Source organism: Alternaria rosae (assembly GCF_020736505.1).
Source record: "Alternaria rosae strain MPI-PUGE-AT-0040 chromosome Unknown BKA58scaffold_12, whole genome shotgun sequence".
Taxonomy (NCBI): domain Eukaryota; kingdom Fungi; phylum Ascomycota; class Dothideomycetes; order Pleosporales; family Pleosporaceae; genus Alternaria; species Alternaria rosae.
Window position 1 is genome coordinate 529,440 of NW_025763581.1, and position 22,841 is coordinate 552,280.

Consider the following 22,841-nt stretch of genomic DNA (forward strand, 5'->3'; position numbering starts at 1 on the left):
TGCAGCTCATCGACTCAGACCACAGGTAGTTCAAGCCTGATACAAGCCCTAATCCTTTGTCATCAACTGAGAATGGTCAGAGCTTAGGGACGCGTTCTTCTTCACGGACCAGGTGTACTGCTTTCGACTCGCTGGTAGCCATGGAGCAGCTGCCCTTTGTGTAATTGGAACGAGGCTCAACTGTACTATCATTGTAGCACAAGAACCCAATATGTCCACATCATGGTACACGCGAATCACGCAAGCATCCAAGTGAGCAATGAATACTGTCCGAAATCAGTCCTGTACCTCTCTTACAGTGGGTCATCGACCATCACAAGGTGACTTCCGTTGTCGGCGCCTTCTGGCTCTTGATAACTGGCTCGTGTTGTCGACGTCTTGCTGACACATGGGCTGTGCTGTGCCGTGCCTTGAGCGTGGAGAAATGTATTTCGAAGACGGGTAATGTATTGCGTGACTGAGAGGATCGACTGCGCGCTGACGTTCTTGATACTTTTGATACTTCCTCACGAGGTCTCTGGAAGTGAGGTCGAGGAGTAAGGGTCATTGAGCTAGTAAAGTGAGACAACCTTGGAACAGGAAGGAGCGATGGCGATGCACGTGATTTCCCTGAAGCACCTCACATGACTTTGAAGAGCTGCCCAGATAACAATTCTCGACTGACGCGATACGGGACTGCGTTATTGAAGCAGGAGCACAATGCAGGTGCTGCAGTACGACGTGTGCTAAGAGCACTGACTTGTACAACAGACGGCTGATGACAGGTGCTGTTTTCGACTACTGCGCCATGTCGACCATTTACATACCGTGCGAATGATGAGGCGCGATGAGGGCGACTTTGTTTGTCGGTGGTGGAAGAGCTGGGGGAATGTCTTGCACGCGTCTCGCAGTCACGTCGTCGCCCTTTTCTACCGAGCCCACCCGACTTGGGCGGTCGCAAGCAGGCACAATCACCCCAGCAGACGCGCACTCACTGAAATTACGACCTCGCCCGCTTTATACCGCCCCTGAAGCTTACCGTCTCGGCCTTGATAAAGGCTGACTGCGCTCGCATCCTCGACTCAGTCGCACGGCAGCCGCTCCCTCCTAGCTCACCGCCCGCTGCGCATAATTGGGTCGCAAGCAGAACCCACTGCACGTTACCGGCTCCCGCGTCATTCTCGAGCAAACTTGTTGCACTACACGCAAAATATTACAGCAAGAAAACAATCTGTCGGCCGCTAGAAAAACATGTTCGTCGCCTTGTAGCCCGCCCTATTGTCTGTTTCGCGTGAAAGGCTGGTGAGCGGTGCCCCTCATTGTTCATTCGCCCATGGCTTTTCCCATCAGAGCTAACCATGAAGCGTACCAGCAGAACAAGCTTAAGTCGCCAGGGTCTACTCTTTTTTCTGCCTGCTTCACCTCCACAGCGCAGCCCTGCTTTTCCGCACATACCCAATTCGAGGGTGCTACTAGACTCTCGCACACACCTTCCCCGCACTGCGAAGCAATCCACTCGCAAATATGGCGTGGCAACCTCAAGAGGAGCCTCTGCGACAACTCGCGCAGTGTCTAAGGGACTCGCTGAGCGGCCATGATCAGAATGCGCGAAAGAATGCCGGAGAGGTTCGTTTGTCCTTGCTATGCATCGCATTGCTGTAATGTGCTGACCGCGGCGACCACGCAGATGCTCAAATCGGCCCAAACTTCACCTGATATCGACAAGTACCTCGCCTACATCTTCTCCAGCAGCCAGCCCCCACCCGTCGTCAACATGGACGCCCCCCAGTACTTCCAGACGCGAGCTGCGGCTGCCGTTATGCTCAAGAACGACATCAAGACCGGCTACAAATCGATGCCCGACTCCACCAAGGAGTATATACGATCAGTGATACTTGCGGGATTGCAAGACTCGACTCAGCAAATACGGGGCTACGCGGGGAATGTCATAACGGAGATTGTGCGCCAGGGCTCTATCATGGGCTGGCCCCAGATTCTCTCAGAGCTGGTCGGCATGGTCAGCAACACCGACGGTAATGTCTCGACACAGGCGCAAGAAGGCGCCATGGGCGCGCTGTTGAAGATCTGCGAGGACAACAGGAAAGCCCTGGACAGGGACTACCAAGGACAAAAGCCTCTCAGCTTCCTCTTCCCCCAGCTGCTCGAACTCACAACAAGCCCCCAGCCCCGAGTACGCGCCGATGCATTGGCCGCTATTAACGTATTCGTCCCAGAGAAGCCCCAGGCAGTCGTCTCGAACATCGACATGCTCATGCAACAGCTTTTCAAACTAGCCACTGACCCCAGCGAAGACGTGCGGAAACACGTCTGCCGAACCTTTGTCCACATCGCCGACATCGCTCCTCAGATGATAATACCACATATGGAGGGTCTGGTTGAATTCATGGTAGCCCAGCAGCGCACCGAGAACAACGCAGATTTGGCTTTGGACGCGGCCGAGTTCTGGCTGTGCGCCAGTGAGGACGAGAAGATGAGGGACCACCTTGGACCATATCTGGCCAAAATAATACCTGTATTGCTATCCAGCATGGTGTATAGCGAGGACGAGATCCTTCGTCTAGAGGGTGAAGAGGAGGACTATGAGCAGGAGGATCGGGAACAAGACATCAAACCTCAATTTGCGTCAAGCAAGGCCGCGCGACTCACCACAAACGCGAACGGCGAGACAGTCCCAGGCTCGAATGGAACTGGATTACCCACGGGTGATGATGATGGTCTCAGCGACGGCGAGATTGACGACTTTGACGACGACGACGAGTTCGGTGACCCCGAGGAGATGTGGAACCTTCGAAAGTGCTCCGCTGCGGCTCTTGATGTCCTCGCATCCGTCTTCCACGAGGCTGTATTCCAGGCGACTCTTCCATATCTGACAGACAACCTTAATCACGCCGAATGGCCCAATCGGGAGTCCGCAGTTCTGGCTCTTGGAGCCATTGCGGACGGCTGCATGGAAGTTGTGGAGCCGCATCTTCCCATGCTCACTCCATTCCTCCTGACCCTACTGAACGACCCGAAGCCTGTCGTACGCCAGATCACATGCTGGACCCTCGGTCGCTACTCGGGATGGGCCGCGCATCTTGACGGGGCTGGCAAGAAGCAGTTCTTCGAACCAATGATGGAGGGCATTCTGGTGAAAATGCTCGACACCAACAAGCGCGTCCAGGAGGCTGCAGCATCAGCCTTTGCAAATCTCGAAGAGAAGGCCAACGTTGAGCTCACCCTATACTGTCCCGTTATCGTCAAGCAGTTTGTACAGTGCTTTGCTATGTACAAGGACCGGAATATGTTCATCCTTTACGACTGTGTTCAGACACTGGCCGAACACGTGGGGCCTGCACTGGCAGAAGACTCGCTCGTCCAAACACTAATGCCTGCGCTCATCCAGCGATGGAACAAGGTGTCAGACCAATCAAGAGAGATGTTCCCATTGCTGGAGTGCCTCTCGTATGTCGCTACAGCTCTCGGACCCAAGTTTGCGCCGTACGCAGCTGGCATATTCGCCAGATGCATGAAGATCATCCACCGCAACCTCGAAGAAGGCCAAATGGCTGCTGAGATTCAAGGTTTCGAGCCTCCGGACAAAGACTTCCTGGTAACAAGCCTGGACCTGCTCAGCGCCATCATCCAAGCCCTCAACTCCCAGGACAGTGCGACACTGGTCACACAAGCACCAAACTTCTTCAACCTACTAGTTGTCTGCATGCGGGACCCAAACAACGACGTGCGACAGTCCGCCTACGCGCTCCTCGGAGACTGCGCCATCTACGTCTTCCAACAGCTCCAGCCCCATCTGCGAGATGTCTTGACCACCCTCATCACACAATTAGACGTTTCGCAAATAGACACCAACAGTCTCGACACTGGATACTCGGTCATTAACAATGCTTGCTGGTCCGTTGGCGAGATTGCTATGTGTCACAAAGAAGGCATGGAGCCCTATATTGAGCAGTTGCTCCAGAAGCTGGGTAACATCCTCTTTGACGAGCGCGTCCCAGAATCTCTGAACGAAAACGCGGCCATTGCTCTCGGTCGTCTAGGTCTTGGTTGCGCGCCCTTGCTCGCTCCCCATCTCGCTCAAATCGCACCTCCCTTCCTTCGCGCTATTAGGAAAGTGCAATGGACGGACGAAAAGTGCCATGCGCTCACTGGGTTTATGTTGATTGTTCTGGCCAACCCGGGAGCCATGGAGCAATCACTTCTGGAATTCTTCAGCGATATGTCACAGGCTGATCGGAATGTTGTTCGCGGACCTACGGCTGGTCGACAGGTGCAGGAGACGTTCCAGAAGGTAAGATCATAGAAACATCAAAAACAACGCGTGCATTCAGCTAACACCACTTCCAGGTCATCCAGCAATACAAAGGCATGATCGGCAACTTCGATGCCTTCCTCGGAGGTCTGCCTTCCGAGCAGCAAGCTCGCTTCCGCGAAATGTACTCCGTCTGATCACGAACAAGAAACATATCAACTTCCGATATCATCAATTCCCACATGTATGTGCTACCGCGGGCGTTGAATAAGGAACAGGACAAGGGAATGTCTGGATCTTAGAGGAAGAGAAGGAAACAGGGAAATACCAACAGGCGCGTCCACACTATCATGTGTGCGTACGCGGTCCTGAGAGGAGGAGGAAATGGGACTAGTGATAGCATTTTCGGCAGGCAAATGGGGGGGGTGGGCGGGTGATATCTATATAGAACTTGTGTGTTTTATCCTTTTCTCTAGCGAGCGCAGCCTTGATTTCAATGACGATGCGTACGTACGAAACATTTCCAAGGCGTTTTGTTTGAGCAGAGTAGGTAGTATAGTAGGTAGCCTTAGTTTAGCTTAGTATTAGTTCAAGTTTTCTTCTCTCGAGTTACAACATTGCGTCTTAGTCGATAGTATGCTCTTGTTCGGATGCTTACGCAGCTACTCTTTGCTGAAGCTCCGACGCTGAACCTGCTACCAACAAGTCTGCGCGCTTTCTTCTACTGTTGTCTTGGGTGAGCAGCACAGTGAAGAGCGTGATCACTCTACACTACCCCTCTCTCTTCTTTACAACAGGGTTATGTCGCCTTTAACGCACACCCTATCACTCCTTCCTCACAACATCAAGATGCGCGACGAGCAGCAAAAAGGATAGCTAAAAAGATGGATCCAAATGGCAAAAACATACAACAGCGGGGATTCGCTAGTGGTCACCCACCTAACTACTAATCCGCCGGTACACTGCTTGTATATGGCTGAGCGGACGGGAAGCCTAATTCTCAGTGTCCTATGATCGTATGTGGTGGGTTCTAGATTGTGAAAAAATATATAGTGAGAACACAGAAGGGGATAAGGGTTTGGGGATGCGTACAAAGCGTTGGGGCACGGGTTTTGTATGCGAGAAAAGTGAGATAGAACAGTAGCTCTATGATTCAGTATTAGAGTATGGATACGGTTTGTGTGGTGACTTCGTGGTATTGCGGCATTTTTGGGGGTTGGCGCTCGCAACTGGCGTGGCGCACGTGATCTGGGATAGTGCTAGACCAAGGTCGTGGCTGCGATATGGTGCGGCCTAGGCCACTCTAACACTGCACAGTTCAGCTTCACGTTCAGCTCGCGATAACTGGAGTCTCTTGGCGCATGGAGGGCGCATCTCGTACGATGACTCTGTTCTTCTGTTAGAGTAACTACCCAATACACCGCTTCGGCGATGGCTGATGGAGGATACATGGGGTCATTTTATAACCCAGGCATTTATCTTCATTTCGAGTATTATATGGCAGGTGAATGTTTGGTTCTTCTTCTGTGTGCGCATTGCATTGGCACGAAGCTGAAGAGCTGGGGTTTGACTATTCTAACAGGTCGATCACAGTCTCATCCCCGGGGGTCACTATAATGGTGGGCTATCGGAGGGAAATCTGTTTTCTTTTCCGGCGAAATATGCAGCCAAGCTGATACGATAGCAGGCGGACATGGTTGGATAAAGAAGACCGGTGAGCTGAACGTTACTTCAGCCACTCAGCTGACCCATTCATCTGCCCTGCTTTGACGGAATGTCAAAATGAGATCACCTGCTGTCCTAGGTCCCTGCCTGTCAGTGTATTTCAAATTTGATCATCTAATCTCTGCCATACAAGGAGACATTGACGCATAATGTCGAAACTCGTACTTGATCCCAATCCCCGAGGCTCTCAAACCCCCACGATTGACACGCCACCGAACGAAGTCAGATTGCCGGGAGAAGAGGCAAGGAATATAAACCCAAATCGGTTCCCAGAAGGAACTTGCACCGAATGCCAGAAAATCACACTCCATAGTCTCTTGGAGACGCATCTTGGCTCAATCAAAAAGTGCTGGCTTGATTATGATCGAGATCTGCCTACAAGCTGCCCCATTTGCAAATTGATGTTCGGTTCGATCCATCTTGGGCATGAGATGACTGGAAAAATTCGTCTAGAGTTGAGGGTCGATGACCCTGAGCCGAACATCGACATATACACTGGGAGACGAATCCACGAAGTCCTTTTGTCAAAGTACCGTGAATATAACAGGGGTAGGGAATTCAAAGGGCAGTTCCGCATATATGCACAACCAGGTGCGTGCTTACTCCCTTGGTCACTGCACGTTCGCCTTTGACTCTGATTCTGATAGGCTCGTACGCGTCCAAATTTGTGCCCTATTGGTGCGCACCATCATCCAATTTCTCAAATACTACATTCTGGAAGATTGCTCGCCGAGTCAAGAACTGCGACGAAACACACACAAGTTGTCGAAACTTTTCCGCCCAATCTCCAGAACTAACCTCGCAATACATACCTTCCAGAGTCGTTCACGTTGGCTCTGAAACTCATAAGCCGTATCTTCACATCGTGCATGATCAGCAAAGCAGTCGCTATGTTGCGTTGAGCCATTGTTGGGGCGATGTCCCACAAGTCGAAACGTTGAAAGCGAACATCGAACAACACAAAGAAGCGATCGTCTATGAAAGTCTGTCGAAGACTTTCCAGGATGCACTATGTGTTGCAAGGCGGCTGGGTATCGATTACATCTGGATCGATTCACTGTGCATCGTGCAAGACGATGAAGACGACTGGCTTCACGAATCGGAGAACATGGGTAGCATTTATATGAATGCCGACATCACCATAGCTGCAACTTCTGCAACAGATGGTAACGGTGGACTGGACAGCGTCCGTCCCAAGAGTAAATGGATTGAATTCCCTTGTGATGGCACGGATGAAGGCAAAGGACACATGTGGCTCACAGATGCGTCGTGGAGTTCTCAAAGCGACCTTAACGACGCACCGCTCAACTTGCGTGGCTGGGTACTCCAAGAAAAGATACTTTCGCGTCGTATCATCCATTTCGCCTCTTCGCAGGTATACTGGGAATGCAAGGAAGGCTTCCTTGGGGAAGAATGCGAAGATCCGATTCGTTTACCTGCCGATGCAACCCTGAAACCGTCACTATTCTGGGCCGCCGTTTCCCGCGTCGGAAACACACCCATCGAACGTGCGAATGACATTCCATTTGCAGCCAAGCCAAAACCGCGGCTCCTTGGGTTCTACCAAAGCTGGAGAACCTTTATTCACTACTACAGTACCAGGAATCTCACCAAAAAGAGTGATCGTTTGATAGCTCTGATGGGTATCATCCGAGTCATCGAGAGAAAGACAGGGCTTTGCTGTGTCGATGGCCATTGGGATGATGGTTCACGGCAGTTCGTGCACGAACTGATGTGGTCTCCCAAAGAACAAACAACGCTGTCAATACTTGATGAGACTAGGCAATCTAGGCTGTGTTCCTCATGGTCATGGGCATCTTTGGGGGCTCCAGTACAGTTCAGCACAAACTTTGTTGATGTCTGGGAGAACTACGGTTTGCAAGATTGTAGTTTGCAGCTCCAGGCAATCGGAGGCAAGGAACTCGTTCCGTGGGCAAGCCATCCTCTAGAAGTTTCGGGAATGCTACGAGCATCAAACAAAGGAAAACTAGAGGTAAGCGAGTATCTCAACAGGATGTACCCGGGCAAACGCACTTTGAGAGTAATGTCAGAAGCATTCAAGAAGGTCGATGGATTTGTTTGTTTCGACTGCGCAGATGAGGAATCAGGGCAATTCTACCTCTCTCCTGTGTATATGTCTTTCTCGGATATCGAATGCTTAGTCTTGGTTGAGCAATCTTACGCTGGCAGCAAAGCGCGTTGTTTCAAGCGCGTAGGTGTTGGGATTATTCGTGCTATGGGTTCCCATATTGGCGATTCTGGTCCGAGCGATGATAGGAAATACTTTGAAGCATGCAAACGAGAAACGTACCATATAATTTAAGTATTTCCAACGCTGGGAAAGAAATCTCGCGTGAGAGCAAGGACCCGTATAACTCAGGTTCAAACCCTTTCATAAGTATACCTATGTGTGACTGTGTCCGTAACCTTTCCCGTGCGATGACGCATGAATAGGTAAGCGATTCATGCGTACATGAAGATGAGCACATAGTTACGCTAAAGGGAAAACGAGTCGCGGAGCTTACTTATGCGCTGCTGTCATTATATGGAGTAGGTGTCGTATAGTCCTTCATCTCACTTGTAAATCTACTCTAATGAACCATGAACATCGGCCGACAAGCACTCAAAAGAAAAGATTCTCTTTGCTGATCCGCCCTTCTGGAGCAAAGTCGCCAATGCAATGAGCCAATATCATCATCGTTGTCCTCTTCAAGCCACTTGCAAAGAATCCAGATAAATCTGAGTTTCGCCTTATCAGCATCGAATAAGACTGCACGGTAATGGTTGACACTTGGCCAGCTACAGATAGCAAACGTGAAAAAAGAGGGACAGAGTAGCTTGTGAGTGCTCCAATCAGCTCTCTGGCATGCCTTGGAGCAGTAGAATATAGATTTGCATCGTGCGCAATAATTCGCGTTCTGTTTGTTGCATATTGTGCACAGTCGCGGGATTGTAGGGCTCGACATGGTGATGCACCGAGGTGAGCTTGAAGGGGCAACTATTCGGTTTATATGTTAATGAGCAGATGAGCTCAGGTTGCTACCACTATCGGGAAGGCTGTGCGGGGTTCATGCGAAGGATGTGGCACAGTATTTATCTCGTCGAATAGTGATGGAACGCATCACAATGCATGCGTCTGCATGCCGCTCATCACATGAAAGGTAAATGCAGAGTGGGCAGTCTAAGTTCTGGGATGTTCGATTGGGAAACTACTCCCGAGGGTCACACGCAGCAGTCTCCGGTACGCAGCGTGGCCATCGTCCCGTAGTACAGTTAGGTACAGTACAACTATACAACGTAGGCAAGCTATACGCACAACGCCTCTTATTAGCCTATACTATAGTTATATAAAGTAATAATAAAAAAGTTATAGTATAACTATATAGCTTAGCGCTGTTAGGGGTACTTATAAAGAGTAAGTATTTACTTTTTACTTCTAAACTAGACTCTTTTAGGTAAGTATAGTTTATATATAGTTTATATACTTATACTATAACTATAGTTTGTATTTAGTAACTTAAAGTGTTATACTATACGTACCTCTATTTACTCTAGGCTGTACATACTCTTAACAGCCCCTAATTGTACTGTATTACAAAACGATGGAAACGCTGCCGGTACGTATACTGCGCAACGTAGCCCAACATATATATGACAGAGACCCTTATTCACGAACTCTTAATCGAAGCAACCACGGTTCAAAGTAGCACCATCACTCCTTCCCCGGATTCTTCTTTCTTTGCTCATTTGTCTGCCCGTTCTCGACGTCCGAAAAGTATTCACAACTTCCTGTCGCGCACGTCCAGAATCCCAAGTTGGGCATAGTTGTATCAGCTCCTGCCTTGTCCTGACGACTAGCTATTCCACAGTGACACTTCGGATTACTACTGTCCATACCACGATCGTCATCCCATGTTATCCACCCTGTGTAGTGATCCCCTACGCCTTGCTTGCCTCTTGTCTCGCAACGAACACATCTGTAGTACGGGCGGCCTGCGTTGCCGTTCTGATTGGCCGTATTGACAATGTTTCGGAATTTGGGTTGCCATCTACAACGGCGGCAGCGTGGTCTAGGGGAAAGAGGGAACTCCGGTAGTTGCTCTTCATCCGCGGCTCCTCCGATACGGAGCCTTTGTAAGTCTGGGTTGCGTTAGATCCTGTCGATTCAGACACACATGTGGGTATAGTGACCTATGTTGTTGGGGTCTGCATCCTCTTGGACATTCACTCGTCTGCGGATCGTTGCCATCGTTCTTTGAGTCCGACTGTTTGAGTGTGCTTGAAAAACGAGTGAATTATACTTGTGATGCGAAGAATGATTAGGGTGAAGAGAGGCCGCCTATTCCAGGCTATGTGCCCCGCGCTCAGCTCAGCCTTGTGTCACAAGGACAGCAAACATACTGCGCCTATCATCACTCTTTCGGTAACCAATGCGGCAGAGTTGCATGATACTGCTAGAATGTTCCATGGATGTTGATGAGCGGCTGTGTATCGTTTCCGCGAACAGTGCTTACGACTGTCTTCGATTGGATTTGGACTGTAACGAAATATGTATAGTATAGTCAATTGTCAGACCTCTATGTGTGAACTTAAATCCCGAGACAGTCTGATCAAAGAGACCATCCTGATCGTGAAAGATGAGTGGTGTCACCTATTCACCAATACGTTCAGAGCGTCTTGGCCGATGAGTACTTCAGTAGTCCAGCCTGGACTTTATGCTGCGGCTCCCAGTTTTAGATGATGCCTGAAATGGGATCTAATGGTTTCCTGGTAGTCTATTGCGGCTTGGTTGGTGTTACACCGCATGATCAGCAGCGTCAAGAATCGCTGTAGCCTATAGAAACAGGTTCTCGCGCTCTATTCTTCCTTGCTGTACTCTGTTTGTTCTGGGATAAAACGAATAATAGTTGTACATGCTACGAACTCTATATGTCACCGCTACAGCAGGCACTTACGTCGTGACTTTCGGTGCAAACCTAGCACTGCAACCGCCACCATTCACTGATGACCACAAAGGCACTCCGGGTCCTTACAAGCCCTTCCATTCCTACACGGCGTCAAGCGAGCAACAGCACGCAAAGCCACCAACTGCTGATTGCTCAACTTGGCAGCATGATCGTGTTGACAATTTCCGAAGTTCTTCAGGAAGGTGCATTTTCCAAGGAGATGGAAAGCATTGCAGAACCTACGGCTTTTTATGGCGAAGAACTCTTCGGTTGTAAAGGCCAGTGGCGGATCCACGCGCTCGCCGGCCTCGTTTAGAAGCACTCTGGTCGTTGTACTTCGTGTATTTGCGACAGAACCCCGTGATGTAGAGGATGAAGGCGTTGTTGGTAACTGTGCAGCAGCCGTTGCATAGTCTGTCGATGGTGTTTGGGGTGGAGTAGGAAGAGACACCGTTACGCGTCTAGGGCTAACCACCAACATCTGACTGCGAAAGACGTTGTCGAATGATACTGTATGATATCTGTCTTTGATCGCAGCTAATTCGCGGGCGAATGGAGGGCCTTCCAACAGGGTAATCCGGCTCCGAACTGCATCATCTTCGGTGAATGGGCCCAACAGTCTGGCATAGCCATTGTCGGCTGAGCCGCCGAAGAGGATTTGCTGGCAGTGCATGTCCGCTAGATTGTGCCGAAACATTGCTTTTGAGAGATGAGTGTTTGCGTATCATGTCTGGGTGATGTGTTGCGTACCTTTGATCTTCTCGTCTGAACACTCTTTGCCGTTACCAGCATCAACATAATCACACATGGGATCGCCCATGTTGAAACCACGTACGAACTCGTCAAACGACGATAACTGCGGGATGATCTCCGCTTCTTTGTATGTCTTGGCCAGCCCCTTCATGTTCGCGTAAACACGAATGACCGCCTGGATATGGTGGGCTACTGCAGGCAGAGATGATCGAAGTTCTTCCTCAACAGCTTGCTTGAGTAAGCCCGCTGCTCTCTTTCCACCGTTTAGCCCGGCTTTCACAAGATCATCGTTGAACTAAAGTAGCCATTAGGGAGGGTTGATGAGTGTTGAGAGGGGACTTACCAGCATACAATCACCATCGATCAAAACCGACGCAAAGGCATGTCGATCCTTCTCAGCCTGCAAAACTTGGATCTGCTTCCCGGCATCTTCGATACGATCGCGTGTCAACTTGATCACGTCTTTTCGATCACGAAGTTCGTACTCGGCTTCTGACAACCGAGTAGAGAGATCATTCACATATGCGAATAAATTCTGGATTGGAATTAAGTGATTGGAGAACCTTCCAGGAATGGTCTGCTTACCTTGATCAAAACATGCTTTTGATCATCGTTCGCCTGGCAAGTGTTCCACACACTTCGCAAACACTCCAACTGCGCTTGCGGATCCGCCATTCTGTGATCTCGAAACGTTGCAGACGCGAAATGGTCTCAATTATGAGACTCTTGCAGCAGAAAGAATGGATGGGAGTAGGAATAAATAAGGCTGTCAATGACTGGGCCCACAGGTAAGTGCCTAGAGGCGCAGCACGATGCACGTTACACAGCATTCGCCTCGTCGAATACTCTTCGAACGCATGACAATGCAGGCGCCAGCGAATCGCTCGTCCAATCGTTCGCGTAGGGAGCACATATGCGCCCATCCTCATATACTGTACATCCTGGGCACACAGCCCCAGCGGCACGGTCCGGTGTATTGAATGTTGCCTCGGGCATCTTTTCCTGAGAAGAGCGTCGAATTTGAGGATATGACGTGATAATAGGCGCTCGATGCCATTGCGCAGTTTGACTTGGACGAAAAGAAGAACTCGTGTATAGCGGATACGCCGCCACCAGCGCTTACAACCAAAAGGGTTGAGTGCAACCTATCGAATATCCATCCTTCTTCTAATATGTAATTGCACCTTACTGAAGGACAAGACTAACCACCCTACAGCATATGTTAACGTCAGGTTGCCTACTTTGCTTGTTTCCACTTTGATGTATACTGCAGACCCGAGTGTCGAATCCAGTGATGGTTCAGGTTGCGATAAATGCGATATCACGTCGCGACAATGCGATGGTGAGTGGCGTAGATAATCACGTGGTCGCTAACCTTCACCGCAGCTCAAGCTGAGGCTGATTGCTTCGGGCACTCACGAGCTCGCGATTGAGTCATAGGAAGATTCTGAAGTTGTATGACAGCGCGACATGCGCGACAAATAAGGCTGAAGGTCGGTTCCCCGCTCATCACCGCGGGATAGCCAACCAGACAAATGATTGCACTTTTGAAGGACCGACAGCGTGAAAACACGTACTAAGGGAGATCGGTCATGTGAAAAGACAAGATAGATGGAAGAGCACATGCGGTTCTCGGAATAGCTGTAGTGGATGATGATGCAGGTTATTGGGTAGTACAAACGCTGATCGGCACGGGTCTAGCTTCGGCGATAGCGTGAGCGGCTGGATGATGATGGGATCACGGCAGTGGAGGAACGAGGCACAGGTCGCAGCCGCTCAACACTTTCCCCTCAATCTCGGCCTCGCAGGGCGCGTGGGACTACAAGATCTCTCTGCCCCCATCTACAATCGTTCTGCATTTGATAGCACGCTGAATCATCCGCCCCTGCTTCGCCAATCGCGCGCAACACGGTACCACTACCATCACGCCGAACGTCCCGTACCGTCGTAACGCTTCGCCGCCCCACAAACGGGCTACCAGGCTACCAGGCTATTTATCAGCAAGCGCCCGTCCGAAGTAGGACGAGATGGCCTCGCGCACTTCGACGCCTTCGCGGTCGCGTTCCTCTTCCAACAGCAGCAGCTCTTCCGACACCACCATGATAGACGCGCCGCCGCAATCCGCAAGTCGCCCAGCGCGCCTCCGCAACCCTTCGCATACGCATAGCGCCGCACTTCCCACGCCTACAGCCTCGCAGATGCCGACCCACGAAGTTCTCCCCGATCCGTCCTTTTCACTCCTGCTGTCTCTGCCGAGAGAACTCCGCGATCGCGTCTACACGTATGCCCTGGTTTCAAACACGCCGTTCCTGTGGCCCGGAGGCGCGCCCGAATCCGTTTATAGCAAACATCGCCATGTCAGCGTGAACCTTCTTCGGACGAACAGGCAGGTTCATGACGAGGCTGTCAACATTTTGTATGCACAGAACAAGTTTCTATTCACACATCCCAGCGACTGCAACATCTTCCGCGTCGTCACGTCTCCCGCCTCCGCCAACATCACGAGCGTGTACTTTCGCATAAAGGACAGGGACCTACCACTGTGGACAGCGTATATGGGAAGCAAGAAGGAAGAGAGGAGTCTAAGAGGCGATCTGCCCAAGTTGAAGAGTCTCTGGGTGTTCCTTAGGTTGGGAATGTGCCCACACTTCATGTCAGGCGTACTGGCTGGATCGCAACATGTACATGTCGGGGGTCAAGCAGCGGGAGGCGGCGTGCAGGCTGTTCAGAATGTTGTGGGACATCAGATACACGCCCTACAGCAACATGTGCAGAACGCCATAAATCAGGTCATGACCAACGCCGGCGTGCAAATCGTCGGTGGCACAGGCGGCCATGCGCATACCCCTGCCAACGCGACCCAAATCCCGCCTCCGCCTCCACCAGCTCCCGCGATGCCGTTCCCGCAATTCATGCAGGGAGCGTTGGGGATGGGTGGTCATGCGCAACAACACCACCAAGCAATGCCAGTACCGCACGCTCACGGCCAGCACAACCACCCACCGAATCCCAGTCCATTAGCGCAACACCTTCAGGCGCAGCAGAATAATCCCACCGTCCAAGTCATACATGCGCCCGCTCAAAACACCCCACCACCTACAACCCCCACAAACAGCACAGACCCCAACAGACTCTACTCCTCCATGATCCGCTCCAACCGCTTCAAAGTCGTCGAATCACTGTGCCTCCAACTCCACGACGTCCTACACACCAAACCCCCTCCATCCACGCTATCCCCCGTATCCTCCACTTCCGTTCCACCAGGACGCATCACCCCGCGCGAACGAGACCACCCACAACATCGACCATCTCGAACCATTGATATCCCTCGACCGGGCAGATTCTCTCGCTCTCCTGGTGACCGCAAGTCCTCCCTCAAAGCAACGAAAACCGATGCCCTCCCATCACCTCCCAACACGGAGATCAAGATTGTGTGTATTGCACGACCCGGGAAGAGGCAGATCGAGCGGTTGCTTGCTACGTTTCCTGATGAGTTGGAGGTTGATCCGGTCACGCAGGATGCGCGGACGAGGTTTAGGAAGATGCATGGGGTGGATGTTAGTTGGGAGTTTAATGGGTTGAGTGATGTTGAGGCGGGGAGGGCGGGGGAGGTTATGATTCCGTGGGATGGGGGGTGGTGAGACGTCAGGTGGTGGGGCGTTGAGATTGAAGATGGTTGGTTCCGAGAGGCATGTCCTGAAAGGTCGTACCGAGAGTGATATCAGGGGGGTATAGATGTCGGGTCTTGTAATTTCTTTCGTCTCGTCGCAAGACGTTGGCCATATCCCCCAAAGTCCCATAGCAAAGCCCTAGCAGCGTACTACCCAACCCCTACGCATAAACATAGCAAAAGGGCCCACCCACCGTACTCATCGCCTCCCTAATCGTCACATTCCCCACTCCAACATACTCCCCCAGAGTAATAATATCCTCCAGCGTCCCCCTCGCCCCTCCATCCCCCACTCCACTCGTCCCACCCGCGATCGCCTCCTTCCTCCCCTCCAGATCCAAATTCTGCCACGTCCAATACACCCTATCCACCATGGCATGATGCGCAAAGAATGCAGGGTCCGCGGGCGAATTGATGAAATCAGAGCCTGCGTCGCCGCCGATGGTGTTGTGGCCACCGACGTGGGGACCCATTTTGCCTTGGGCAAATTCGCCGCCGAGCACGGTTTGGAAGGACGAGATGGTGGTGTTGTATTTGATGAGGGCGGCGACTACATCGTCCCGTGTCTCGGCGGCGGACTGCAGAGAAATGTCGCGGGAGAGGCAGCGCGGATTGTAGCCTAGACCGTCGGGTTGCGGGTTTGGCGGTGGTGTAGGGAGGGAGATGGCTGCGAGGGGGCCGAGGTTGATCTTCCAGCTGGATGTAGTGTTAGCAACTGGGACTACTGTTGTGAAGTTGGGGAGGATATCATGTACTCTTTGAATGGCCCAGACGTTACGCAACCACCTCCACTTCCTGGTTGAAGCTGGATGTAGCACATTTCGGTTGATGGGAAGCAGACGGAGGATCTATTGGCGATATATGCTCCGTCTCCTGACATGCTGGTGTCGCTACCGTCGAAGAAGGGTGAGGCTTTCGGGTTGTCTGCCCAATGACCCCTGGAGGTTGGCACATGAAGTCAGTATTGGTCTCATGGGCTCTACATGGAAGCTACATACCAGTTGTAATAAGGCTGGTATCCTTTATATCCACATTCGTTCCTCAGCATCTGCTCAAAAGCCCAAGTGTAATAGCGGTGCCATGTTAAGAAATTGGCTGTTCCGTGGATCGTAAACGCTTGTTGTATATGCGTTACGACTAGGTCATCGTATCGGCTCTTTGCTCCTGAGGCGATAGCCGCGGGTGTTTTTGCTGGCAGTTTTGCGAGGCATTTCACGGCTTTGATATAGCTGCGTCTTTCTTGTTTGCTTAGGACTGACCTTGGGTGTGTGAGTTGGAGCAGAATCAGATGGTGTATATCTCGCTCACCAGTCTCGACGAACGGCTACGTTATTCAGTGTGCATGTTCCTGGGCTTGGTAGTGGGATTTCTGAGTAATAGGCCTGCATTCGGTGCAGACCTTCGGCAGCCAGGGTGTCTACTTCGTTGGGCCTGTCTTTGTTCTTTGCGCTGGCGCTACTGGCTAAACCCACTAACAGGACGTTGGAAAGCTTCATGATGCTAGATCACTGATGTAGCTGGCGATTACTTAAACATGAGAGAAACGAACTCTTATATTGAACCGGGAATTTTAAAGATAGACAGGGACTGACACGTGGAATCGTTCCCAACATGACCATACCCTTGTATTACTACTTACCCGGGCTGTTGATGCCGTGTCCACGCACGTTTAGGCAAGGCGAAGGCATCCTTCGCAGCGCGCCGTTAGCCGCAGTGGGGTGCTCAGTGTATTTGTTTGCAGTACTGCAATCTAGTCGCCATCCTCTCGGAATATAGACTGGAGTCACTATGTCGTTCCCGGGCCTTGCTTCTTGAATACTCTTGATAATGTGCATGGTGTTGACTATGTATGACTAGAGTTTTTAGAGGAACCGTTTTACCTGCGCTTGCGTCCATGTTCGATTGGTCCTCGTGAGACTGGCGTTGGAAGTATGCATCGCGCATGGTACTGCCTGTGGGCTTCCAAACACGAAAGCTCCCGCATTCAGCCAAGGCGCTAGACGCAGCGGCATACAGTCCATTCTTCCGGTCCCATCCCCACACGGTGCTTCGCTGATTCTTTCCTCCAGTAGTAGAATGGAGATAGCATCGCCCTGGGTGTTGGTTCCACTGGACAACACTTACATAGCGACATGCCCGATCTGTCTTCTTGTGGCAATGACTGCGCATCCAAATGTCAGCAATGAGCACTCGACAAATAACTACACCCTCAGGAACATTCCGGCAGCATTACTAAACGCTTCCATGGTTGTTGAAGAAAGGCCATGCGGCAGCGGGTGTATACCATTGGGTGAGCGCGCGCTGCCTGCGTCTCGCGTGGCACAGCCCCCGAGCCTGAGGAACACGAACGCCCAGAATCCTGCCATAGCCTTGTGGCTGTAGAAAAAACTCCCTTGTCACCACCTCAACATCCAGCAACGCATCCCTCGATCTCATATTTCACGGCTACGACATGGAAAGTGTCTACCGACTGCTTGTGGGAGACCAAATCCGATTCGTGAAAATTCAACCTGGTGCCTGGACGGATCCTGTCCGATGCGATCTAGTATATCTACCGCTACCTAACGCTGAGACCGACGTAGTTGAAGCATGGTTCTCTGGTAGACCGCTACCAAAACTCCTACATCAGGAGTTGCATGACCCGCGACCCTCAAGCATGTCATCATTGACAGGCTATGCTAGCGAAGCACCGGCTGCAATAGCGCCGACAGCTGGAATACCGCCTTTCGTTGCATTATCGTATGCATGGGGTCATCCAGGTCAAACAGAGGAGCTACTGCTCGATGGGCACCCAGTACAAAAGACTGTCAATCTCGTCGCTGGCTTGCGACAGCTGAGGGGTATGCTTGGAGATCCTTCTCGCGCACCATCTATCTTTGGCAGCCCTGATGTTCTGTTTTGGATCGACGCGCTATGTATCAATCAAGAAGACAACGCAGAGAAGTCAACACAAGTGCCTCGAATAGGAGCGATCTACGGAGCCGCAGATGTTGTTGTAGCATGGTTGGGGGAGAATGGAGAAGACGATGGCACAATACATGAGTTCATGACCTTAGCCAACAACATGGAGTTCGAAAATCAGTCAGAGTTCTTCGAGAGTGCCTATCCTAGGTTCGACACACTGGATAGCGCCAAACTCTCCGATGTCTTATACGCCTACAAAAGCCTTATGGGCCGGTCATGGTTCGAAAGAATATGTGTAATACAAGAGATGGCGCTATCAAGATGCACAGTCATCTTAGCAGGCTCTTATTCGTGTCAGTATAAACCCTTCACGTATGTCTGCCTGCAGATCTTGGAAAATCATCGTGAGCATGTGCTACTGAAGGGTTCACCCTATCATCTGTTACGACCAGTATGCTATGACTCAATCGCTGTATTTGTTGGCTTAACGATACGGGCTATCTTCGAACCAAGATCTGCAGCAGGGTTAGGTACGCCCTTTGCAAAATCGCAAGAGGGGGAGGAAAATAGAGATTTGGATGGACAGCTGCCTGACTGGGACAAGAGAGTGGGGGGTAGATTTAGGGTGAACATGTTTACAGACTGGATCGATTATACAGGAGCTCTGTTAGCGAGGCCTGCAGTTACAAAAGAATTTGTAAGCACGCGACTGCTTGCATATATACTCAGGGCTGCGCTCAGGGGCTCAGTTTCGCAGTTCAAAGCCACAGTTCCTCATGACTATATCTATGGCATTCTTTCCATGGGTGGTAATATGGTTAACTGTCGGAAGCTCTCACCCGACTATACACTACGATTCGAGGACGTCTACCACGAATGCACCACGCTGATACTAGAGCATACAGGTGATCTCAATATCATCCCCCGGTATCGAAACAGACTTGATGGAATGCCCAGTTGGGTTCCAGACTATCGGTGCAATATTGTGTCTCCCGCCCTCACTGAGTGGCTTCCAGGCGAGGCGTCAGGCACATCTGACGTCAGTGTCTCCGATGACGGCCGGGTTTTATCTACACGAGGGGCTCGCCTAGGACATGTGAAGCTCGCGCTGAACCACAGTTGCTTTATTGGATATTCTGTAAAGGGTGCAGTCATCATCAATCGTTTTGACGAATTTCTGGAAAGATCTTGCAAAGAAGAACGGCTAGACAAGCACGACGTCTTAACAGGAGTCCTCGAGGTCTTCTGCCAAGACCTAAGTCTTCGCAGGTTTCAAGCAAACCAGGTCCGAGGAGTGTATGATGATATCGTGTCTGATTCGCCATCGACGGGCGGTCAAGGCGACTCGTCTTGTCGAGACATCACGATCGGATTGTTGTCCAAGATTGCAAATGGCTCATTCTTCGTGACTTCGCAAGGCCTGATATTAGGTCTAGCAAGGCATGATGAAGAGGCGAGGGAAGGAGACGTAGTTGTAATGATGAAAGGGGCCGAGCGGCCATGGCTCCTTCGTCATGTCGTCGGAGACGATCAAGAGGACTTCACGTTCGTTGGGGCGTGCGAGCCGCTGTACACCCATATCGGCGGACTGAAGGACTGGCGTTCCATGAACGAAGCTCTGTTCAAGCAGACGCGAGTACAATTCTTTGCACGCAACGAGATACGAGAATTCCGCTTGGTGTAGCACACCACATCGAGAAGCCCGATGAACAATGTACAATAACACCACAGAGCATCTTCGCTCCAGCAAACAACTTACCCCACGCATACATTCAACGTTAAGATGCGCTCAATTTCTGACACAATACAAAATCAACACAGGATATGTCCCGACAGATAAATTACAGAGGTCCGACACATGGTTTCAGGCGGTTCCGTACTCAAAGATCGTCGCATTTACTCTTGTCTCATACACACAACCTCTTTTCCTCGAAGAAAGAAAAGAGATAATGTAGTGTGCATCCAGCTCGAAATCTGCTGATGGAACAGCGGATTGAGCGAGGCAAGAGACCGTTCTACAAAAAGCGCGCGCGTTTAGCTTCCCAAGCTTCGCGTGTACGGCGCGCGTCTCTTCACAAGTTGGTGAAGGAAGGGACGGTGGTGTACTTGTGGGAGGATGTGTACGACATGAGTACACAAACTTCACACGCGCGTGGTGATGGTGGCACCGGTTGTGGTTGGGCAGAGTAGGCGGGAGAAAACGCGGCGTGAGCAAGGGAAAGTTTTTCACGATTATGTCATCGGGCCACTAAACTCATTGCATGCTAGCGTCCATGTTCAGCCCGCGCAATTCATCCCAACTTCTGCCAGTTCATGCGGCAGGTACAGCACCCGCCAATCACAAACGTGCGCAGATGGCGTGCCTAGGGTCCTCGATTGGCCGCCGGCTTCGCTTGCAGAGGTTTGGCATGCTGAATTGACGTGTCGCTAGTGTTCATGTGGCATCCCGTGGATATCCAAGCCGTGCGTAAAGAGTCAAGCGATGTGAAATCATCAACTTCGGTACTCTCTCTAATCCCCTCATCTCTTGTTTTTGGCTGTGGACTTCGAATCGTGACAGCGACTTCAGCATGGCAACGGCCCATCAAGACGAGAAAGCGACGGCGTCATCTCCTCGCCATGACGCCGATACAGCCTTGATTCCAACATCAGCCGACAAAGACATAGCAATCGACCTCGTTGGCGAGCACGCCCAAGACTTTGACCCAGCAATTGAAGCAAAAGTCCTGCGAAAGATTGACTGGTTTCTCATTCCCGCCATGATCGTGGGTATGTGATTCCATCGTCAACCAACAGCCTCATCCATACGTCCATCCCTTCCACTCCAAAACCCAAACCATCACATTCCATCCTCTAACGAGAAACCCTCAGGCTACGGCCTAGTTTACTATGACAAAGCTATCCTCGGTTCCGCCGCCCTCTTTGGCATGACAACCGACCTGCACCTTACCCAAACCCTCTCCCCTGCGACTTCCACCTCTCCAGCCGTGGTCTCAACCACCCGCCTCTCCTGGGCCACCTCATTATTTTACTTCGGCATGCTCGCCGGTCTCTACCCGCTTACCTTCGCCCTCCAACGCTTCAACCTAGGCCGCATCCTTGGTGCCGTCGTCTTACTCTGGAGTCTGATTTGCATGTTGACAGCTGCTGTTACAGACTACAGGGGACTCTATGCTCAACGGTTTTTTCTCGGGTTTGTGGAAAGTATCATTCCGACAGGCTTCATGACGATAGTAAGCAGCTACTACACACAGCGCGAACAGTCCGTACGTCAGTCCTGGTGGTTCAGTTCCACCGGTCTCTTCACCATCATCGGCGGCGCCCTCAATTACGGTTTCGCACAGATAACTTCCGGCGCGTTGAGACGCTGGCAGTACATATACCTCCTCGCAGGCTGTTTGACCTTCCTCTTCGGATGTTTCTGCTTCTTTATCCCTAATTCCTGCGCTGAAGCCTGGTTCTTGACGAGGAGCGAACGCATCGTCGCGGTTGAACGACTAAGGAAGGGGGCGACGGGTGTGCGGTGCCAGAAGATCAAGATGTATCAGCTCAGGGAATGCGTAACGGATGTGAAGTTCTACCTCGTATTCCTCCTTATGGGCAGCGCATACACAGTCAATGGCGCAGTCTCCGGATTCGGCCCACTCATCGTAAACACATTCGGCTGGTCGCCGCTCGCATCCATACTCTGGCAGTTTCCACTTGGACTCATTTGTCTCGTTACAATTCTCCTTTGCGGCTGGTTATCCTCGCGGATACCCAACATCCGAATCATCCTACTCATCGTAAACTGCCTCCCCGTCATCGCAGGCTGCGCAATGATCTGGAAATCCTCCTGGACATACCATGCGCCCACGCCCGTCGCCGGTTACTCAATCATCGGTACCTTCGGCGCGGTAGTCAGCCAAACAATCGTCATCGCCATGTCCAACGTCAGCGGCGCGACGAAGAAGAGTGCGATGGCTGGCACAGTCTTCGTGGCATATTGCGTGGGCAACATCGTCGGTCCACTGTTGATCAGAAGTCAAGAGAAGGGTGCGCATTATCCCAGGTTATGGACGGGCCTGATCATCTGTTACTGTATCACGATCGCGTCGGCGGTGGCGCTTTATGCTGTGCTGAAGAGGGAGAATAAGAGGAGAGAGATGTTGAGTGTGGATGAGGAGGAAAGAGATAAGATAGCGTTTTTGGATTTGACAGATGGTGAGAATATGTATTTTAGATATGTCTTGTAGGGTGTCATGGCTGTCTGCATCGAAACTTCGAGGTTTGTTGGTTTGACTTTCGGGTTACACAGCCGCCGGGCTGACTGTCAGGTACATGACTCGAAGCTAGGCAACCATTTTGGACTTCCGCGTCTCTTTCGCATTTTGTCTCATAGCATGATAACCATTACCTATCTCCAGCATTCTTCACTCTCCAGAACCCTCTTCGCATGGCTATGGCATGGATCTCAAAAGTGGTCAACGACTTTCCCGCGCTGCGAATGCAATTCGAGATGGCCGTCAATGACTGGCATCACGCATATTTGGCAACGGTACCCCCGCGCGCACGTCCGCCGCGGGGCGTCACATCCAACTGGGCCGGTCAGTAT

General features: G+C 51.3%; 8 protein-coding genes across 8 annotated transcripts; 5 read left to right on the top strand and 3 right to left on the bottom strand.

The window, feature by feature from the left end:
- Window positions 1-1,236: 1,236 nt before the first annotated feature.
- BKA58DRAFT_58874 (armadillo-type protein) lies at window positions 1,237-4,540 on the top strand. The gene is made up of 4 exons (XM_046175582.1): window positions 1,237-1,281; window positions 1,355-1,605; window positions 1,667-4,288; window positions 4,345-4,540. Exons 2-4 carry the CDS (start codon window positions 1,504-1,506, stop codon window positions 4,444-4,446), a joined length of 2,826 nt encoding a protein of 941 aa, XP_046020596.1. The 5' UTR covers window positions 1,237-1,281; window positions 1,355-1,503; the 3' UTR covers window positions 4,447-4,540.
- Window positions 4,541-6,078: 1,538 nt separating this feature from the next.
- Window positions 6,079-9,305, top strand: BKA58DRAFT_424674 (heterokaryon incompatibility protein-domain-containing protein; the record flags this gene model as incomplete). The annotated part of the gene is made up of 7 exons (XM_046172896.1): window positions 6,079-6,565; window positions 6,622-8,186; window positions 8,429-8,524; window positions 8,780-8,814; window positions 8,917-8,954; window positions 9,136-9,215; window positions 9,276-9,305. The coding sequence occupies exons 1-7, from the start codon at window positions 6,124-6,126 to the stop codon at window positions 9,303-9,305; spliced, it is 2,286 nt and encodes a 761-aa protein (XP_046020597.1). The 5' UTR covers window positions 6,079-6,123.
- Window positions 9,306-9,484: 179 nt separating this feature from the next.
- Window positions 9,485-10,277, bottom strand: BKA58DRAFT_424675 (uncharacterized protein). Its single transcript, XM_046172897.1, has 2 exons — window positions 10,166-10,277; window positions 9,485-10,114 (listed from the first exon to the last, which is right to left on the bottom strand). The coding sequence occupies exons 1-2, from the start codon at window positions 10,221-10,223 to the stop codon at window positions 9,687-9,689; spliced, it is 486 nt and encodes a 161-aa protein (XP_046020598.1). The 5' UTR covers window positions 10,224-10,277; the 3' UTR covers window positions 9,485-9,686.
- Window positions 10,278-10,839: 562 nt separating this feature from the next.
- Window positions 10,840-12,395, bottom strand: BKA58DRAFT_394122 (uncharacterized protein). The gene is made up of 4 exons (XM_046171161.1): window positions 12,259-12,395; window positions 12,017-12,208; window positions 11,671-11,968; window positions 10,840-11,619 (listed from the first exon to the last, which is right to left on the bottom strand). Exons 1-4 carry the CDS (start codon window positions 12,346-12,348, stop codon window positions 10,973-10,975), a joined length of 1,227 nt encoding a protein of 408 aa, XP_046020599.1. The 5' UTR covers window positions 12,349-12,395; the 3' UTR covers window positions 10,840-10,972.
- Window positions 12,396-13,772: 1,377 nt separating this feature from the next.
- On the top strand, window positions 13,773-15,314 carry BKA58DRAFT_325222 (uncharacterized protein; the record flags this gene model as incomplete). Its single annotated transcript, XM_046167998.1, has 3 exons — window positions 13,773-14,360; window positions 14,463-14,927; window positions 15,042-15,314. The coding sequence occupies 3 exons, from the start codon at window positions 13,773-13,775 to the stop codon at window positions 15,312-15,314; spliced, it is 1,326 nt and encodes a 441-aa protein (XP_046020600.1).
- Window positions 15,261-17,102, bottom strand: BKA58DRAFT_369873 (uncharacterized protein). The gene is made up of 4 exons (XM_046168977.1): window positions 16,652-17,102; window positions 16,342-16,602; window positions 16,099-16,281; window positions 15,261-16,039 (listed from the first exon to the last, which is right to left on the bottom strand). The coding sequence occupies exons 1-4, from the start codon at window positions 16,837-16,839 to the stop codon at window positions 15,505-15,507; spliced, it is 1,167 nt and encodes a 388-aa protein (XP_046020601.1). The 5' UTR covers window positions 16,840-17,102; the 3' UTR covers window positions 15,261-15,504.
- A 693-nt stretch (window positions 17,103-17,795) lies between these two features.
- BKA58DRAFT_406175 (heterokaryon incompatibility protein-domain-containing protein) lies at window positions 17,796-19,931 on the top strand (the record flags this gene model as incomplete). The annotated part of the gene is made up of 2 exons (XM_046171937.1): window positions 17,796-18,619; window positions 18,977-19,931. The coding sequence occupies 2 exons, from the start codon at window positions 17,796-17,798 to the stop codon at window positions 19,929-19,931; spliced, it is 1,779 nt and encodes a 592-aa protein (XP_046020602.1).
- A 1,480-nt stretch (window positions 19,932-21,411) lies between these two features.
- Window positions 21,412-22,635, top strand: BKA58DRAFT_394130 (major facilitator superfamily domain-containing protein; the record flags this gene model as incomplete). The annotated part of the gene is made up of 1 exon (XM_046171162.1): window positions 21,412-22,635. A coding segment is annotated over one exon (1,071 nt), but the record flags the coding sequence as incomplete, so codon positions are not given.
- Between the last annotated feature and the right edge of the window lie 206 nt (window positions 22,636-22,841).

Coding starts and splice junctions, on each gene's coding strand:
- BKA58DRAFT_58874 (XM_046175582.1), top strand. CDS start 1,504: ATGGCGTGGCAACCTCAAGAGGAGCCTCTGCGACAACTCGCGCAGTGT. Junction 1,606..1,666: donor CGCGAAAGAATGCCGGAGAG/GTTCGTTTGTCC, acceptor GCGACCACGCAG/ATGCTCAAATCGGCCCAAAC. Junction 4,289..4,344: donor TGCAGGAGACGTTCCAGAAG/GTAAGATCATAG, acceptor CACCACTTCCAG/GTCATCCAGCAATACAAAGG.
- BKA58DRAFT_394122 (XM_046171161.1), bottom strand. CDS start 12,348: ATGGCGGATCCGCAAGCGCAGTTGGAGTGTTTGCGAAGTGTGTGGAAC. Junction 12,209..12,258: donor AAAAGCATGTTTTGATCAAG/GTAAGCAGACCA, acceptor ATTCCAATCCAG/AATTTATTCGCATATGTGAA. Junction 11,620..11,670: donor TTCAGACGAGAAGATCAAAG/GTACGCAACACA, acceptor ATCTCTCAAAAG/CAATGTTTCGGCACAATCTA.
- BKA58DRAFT_424675 (XM_046172897.1), bottom strand. CDS start 10,223: ATGGCAACGATCCGCAGACGAGTGAATGTCCAAGAGGATGCAGACCCC. Junction 10,115..10,165: donor TGCAGACCCCAACAACATAG/GTCACTATACCC, acceptor AACGCAACCCAG/ACTTACAAAGGCTCCGTATC.
- BKA58DRAFT_369873 (XM_046168977.1), bottom strand. CDS start 16,839: ATGAAGCTTTCCAACGTCCTGTTAGTGGGTTTAGCCAGTAGCGCCAGC. Junction 16,282..16,341: donor TACCAGCCTTATTACAACTG/GTATGTAGCTTC, acceptor GCCAACCTCCAG/GGGTCATTGGGCAGACAACC. Junction 16,040..16,098: donor ACGTCTGGGCCATTCAAAGA/GTACATGATATC, acceptor CACTACATCCAG/CTGGAAGATCAACCTCGGCC.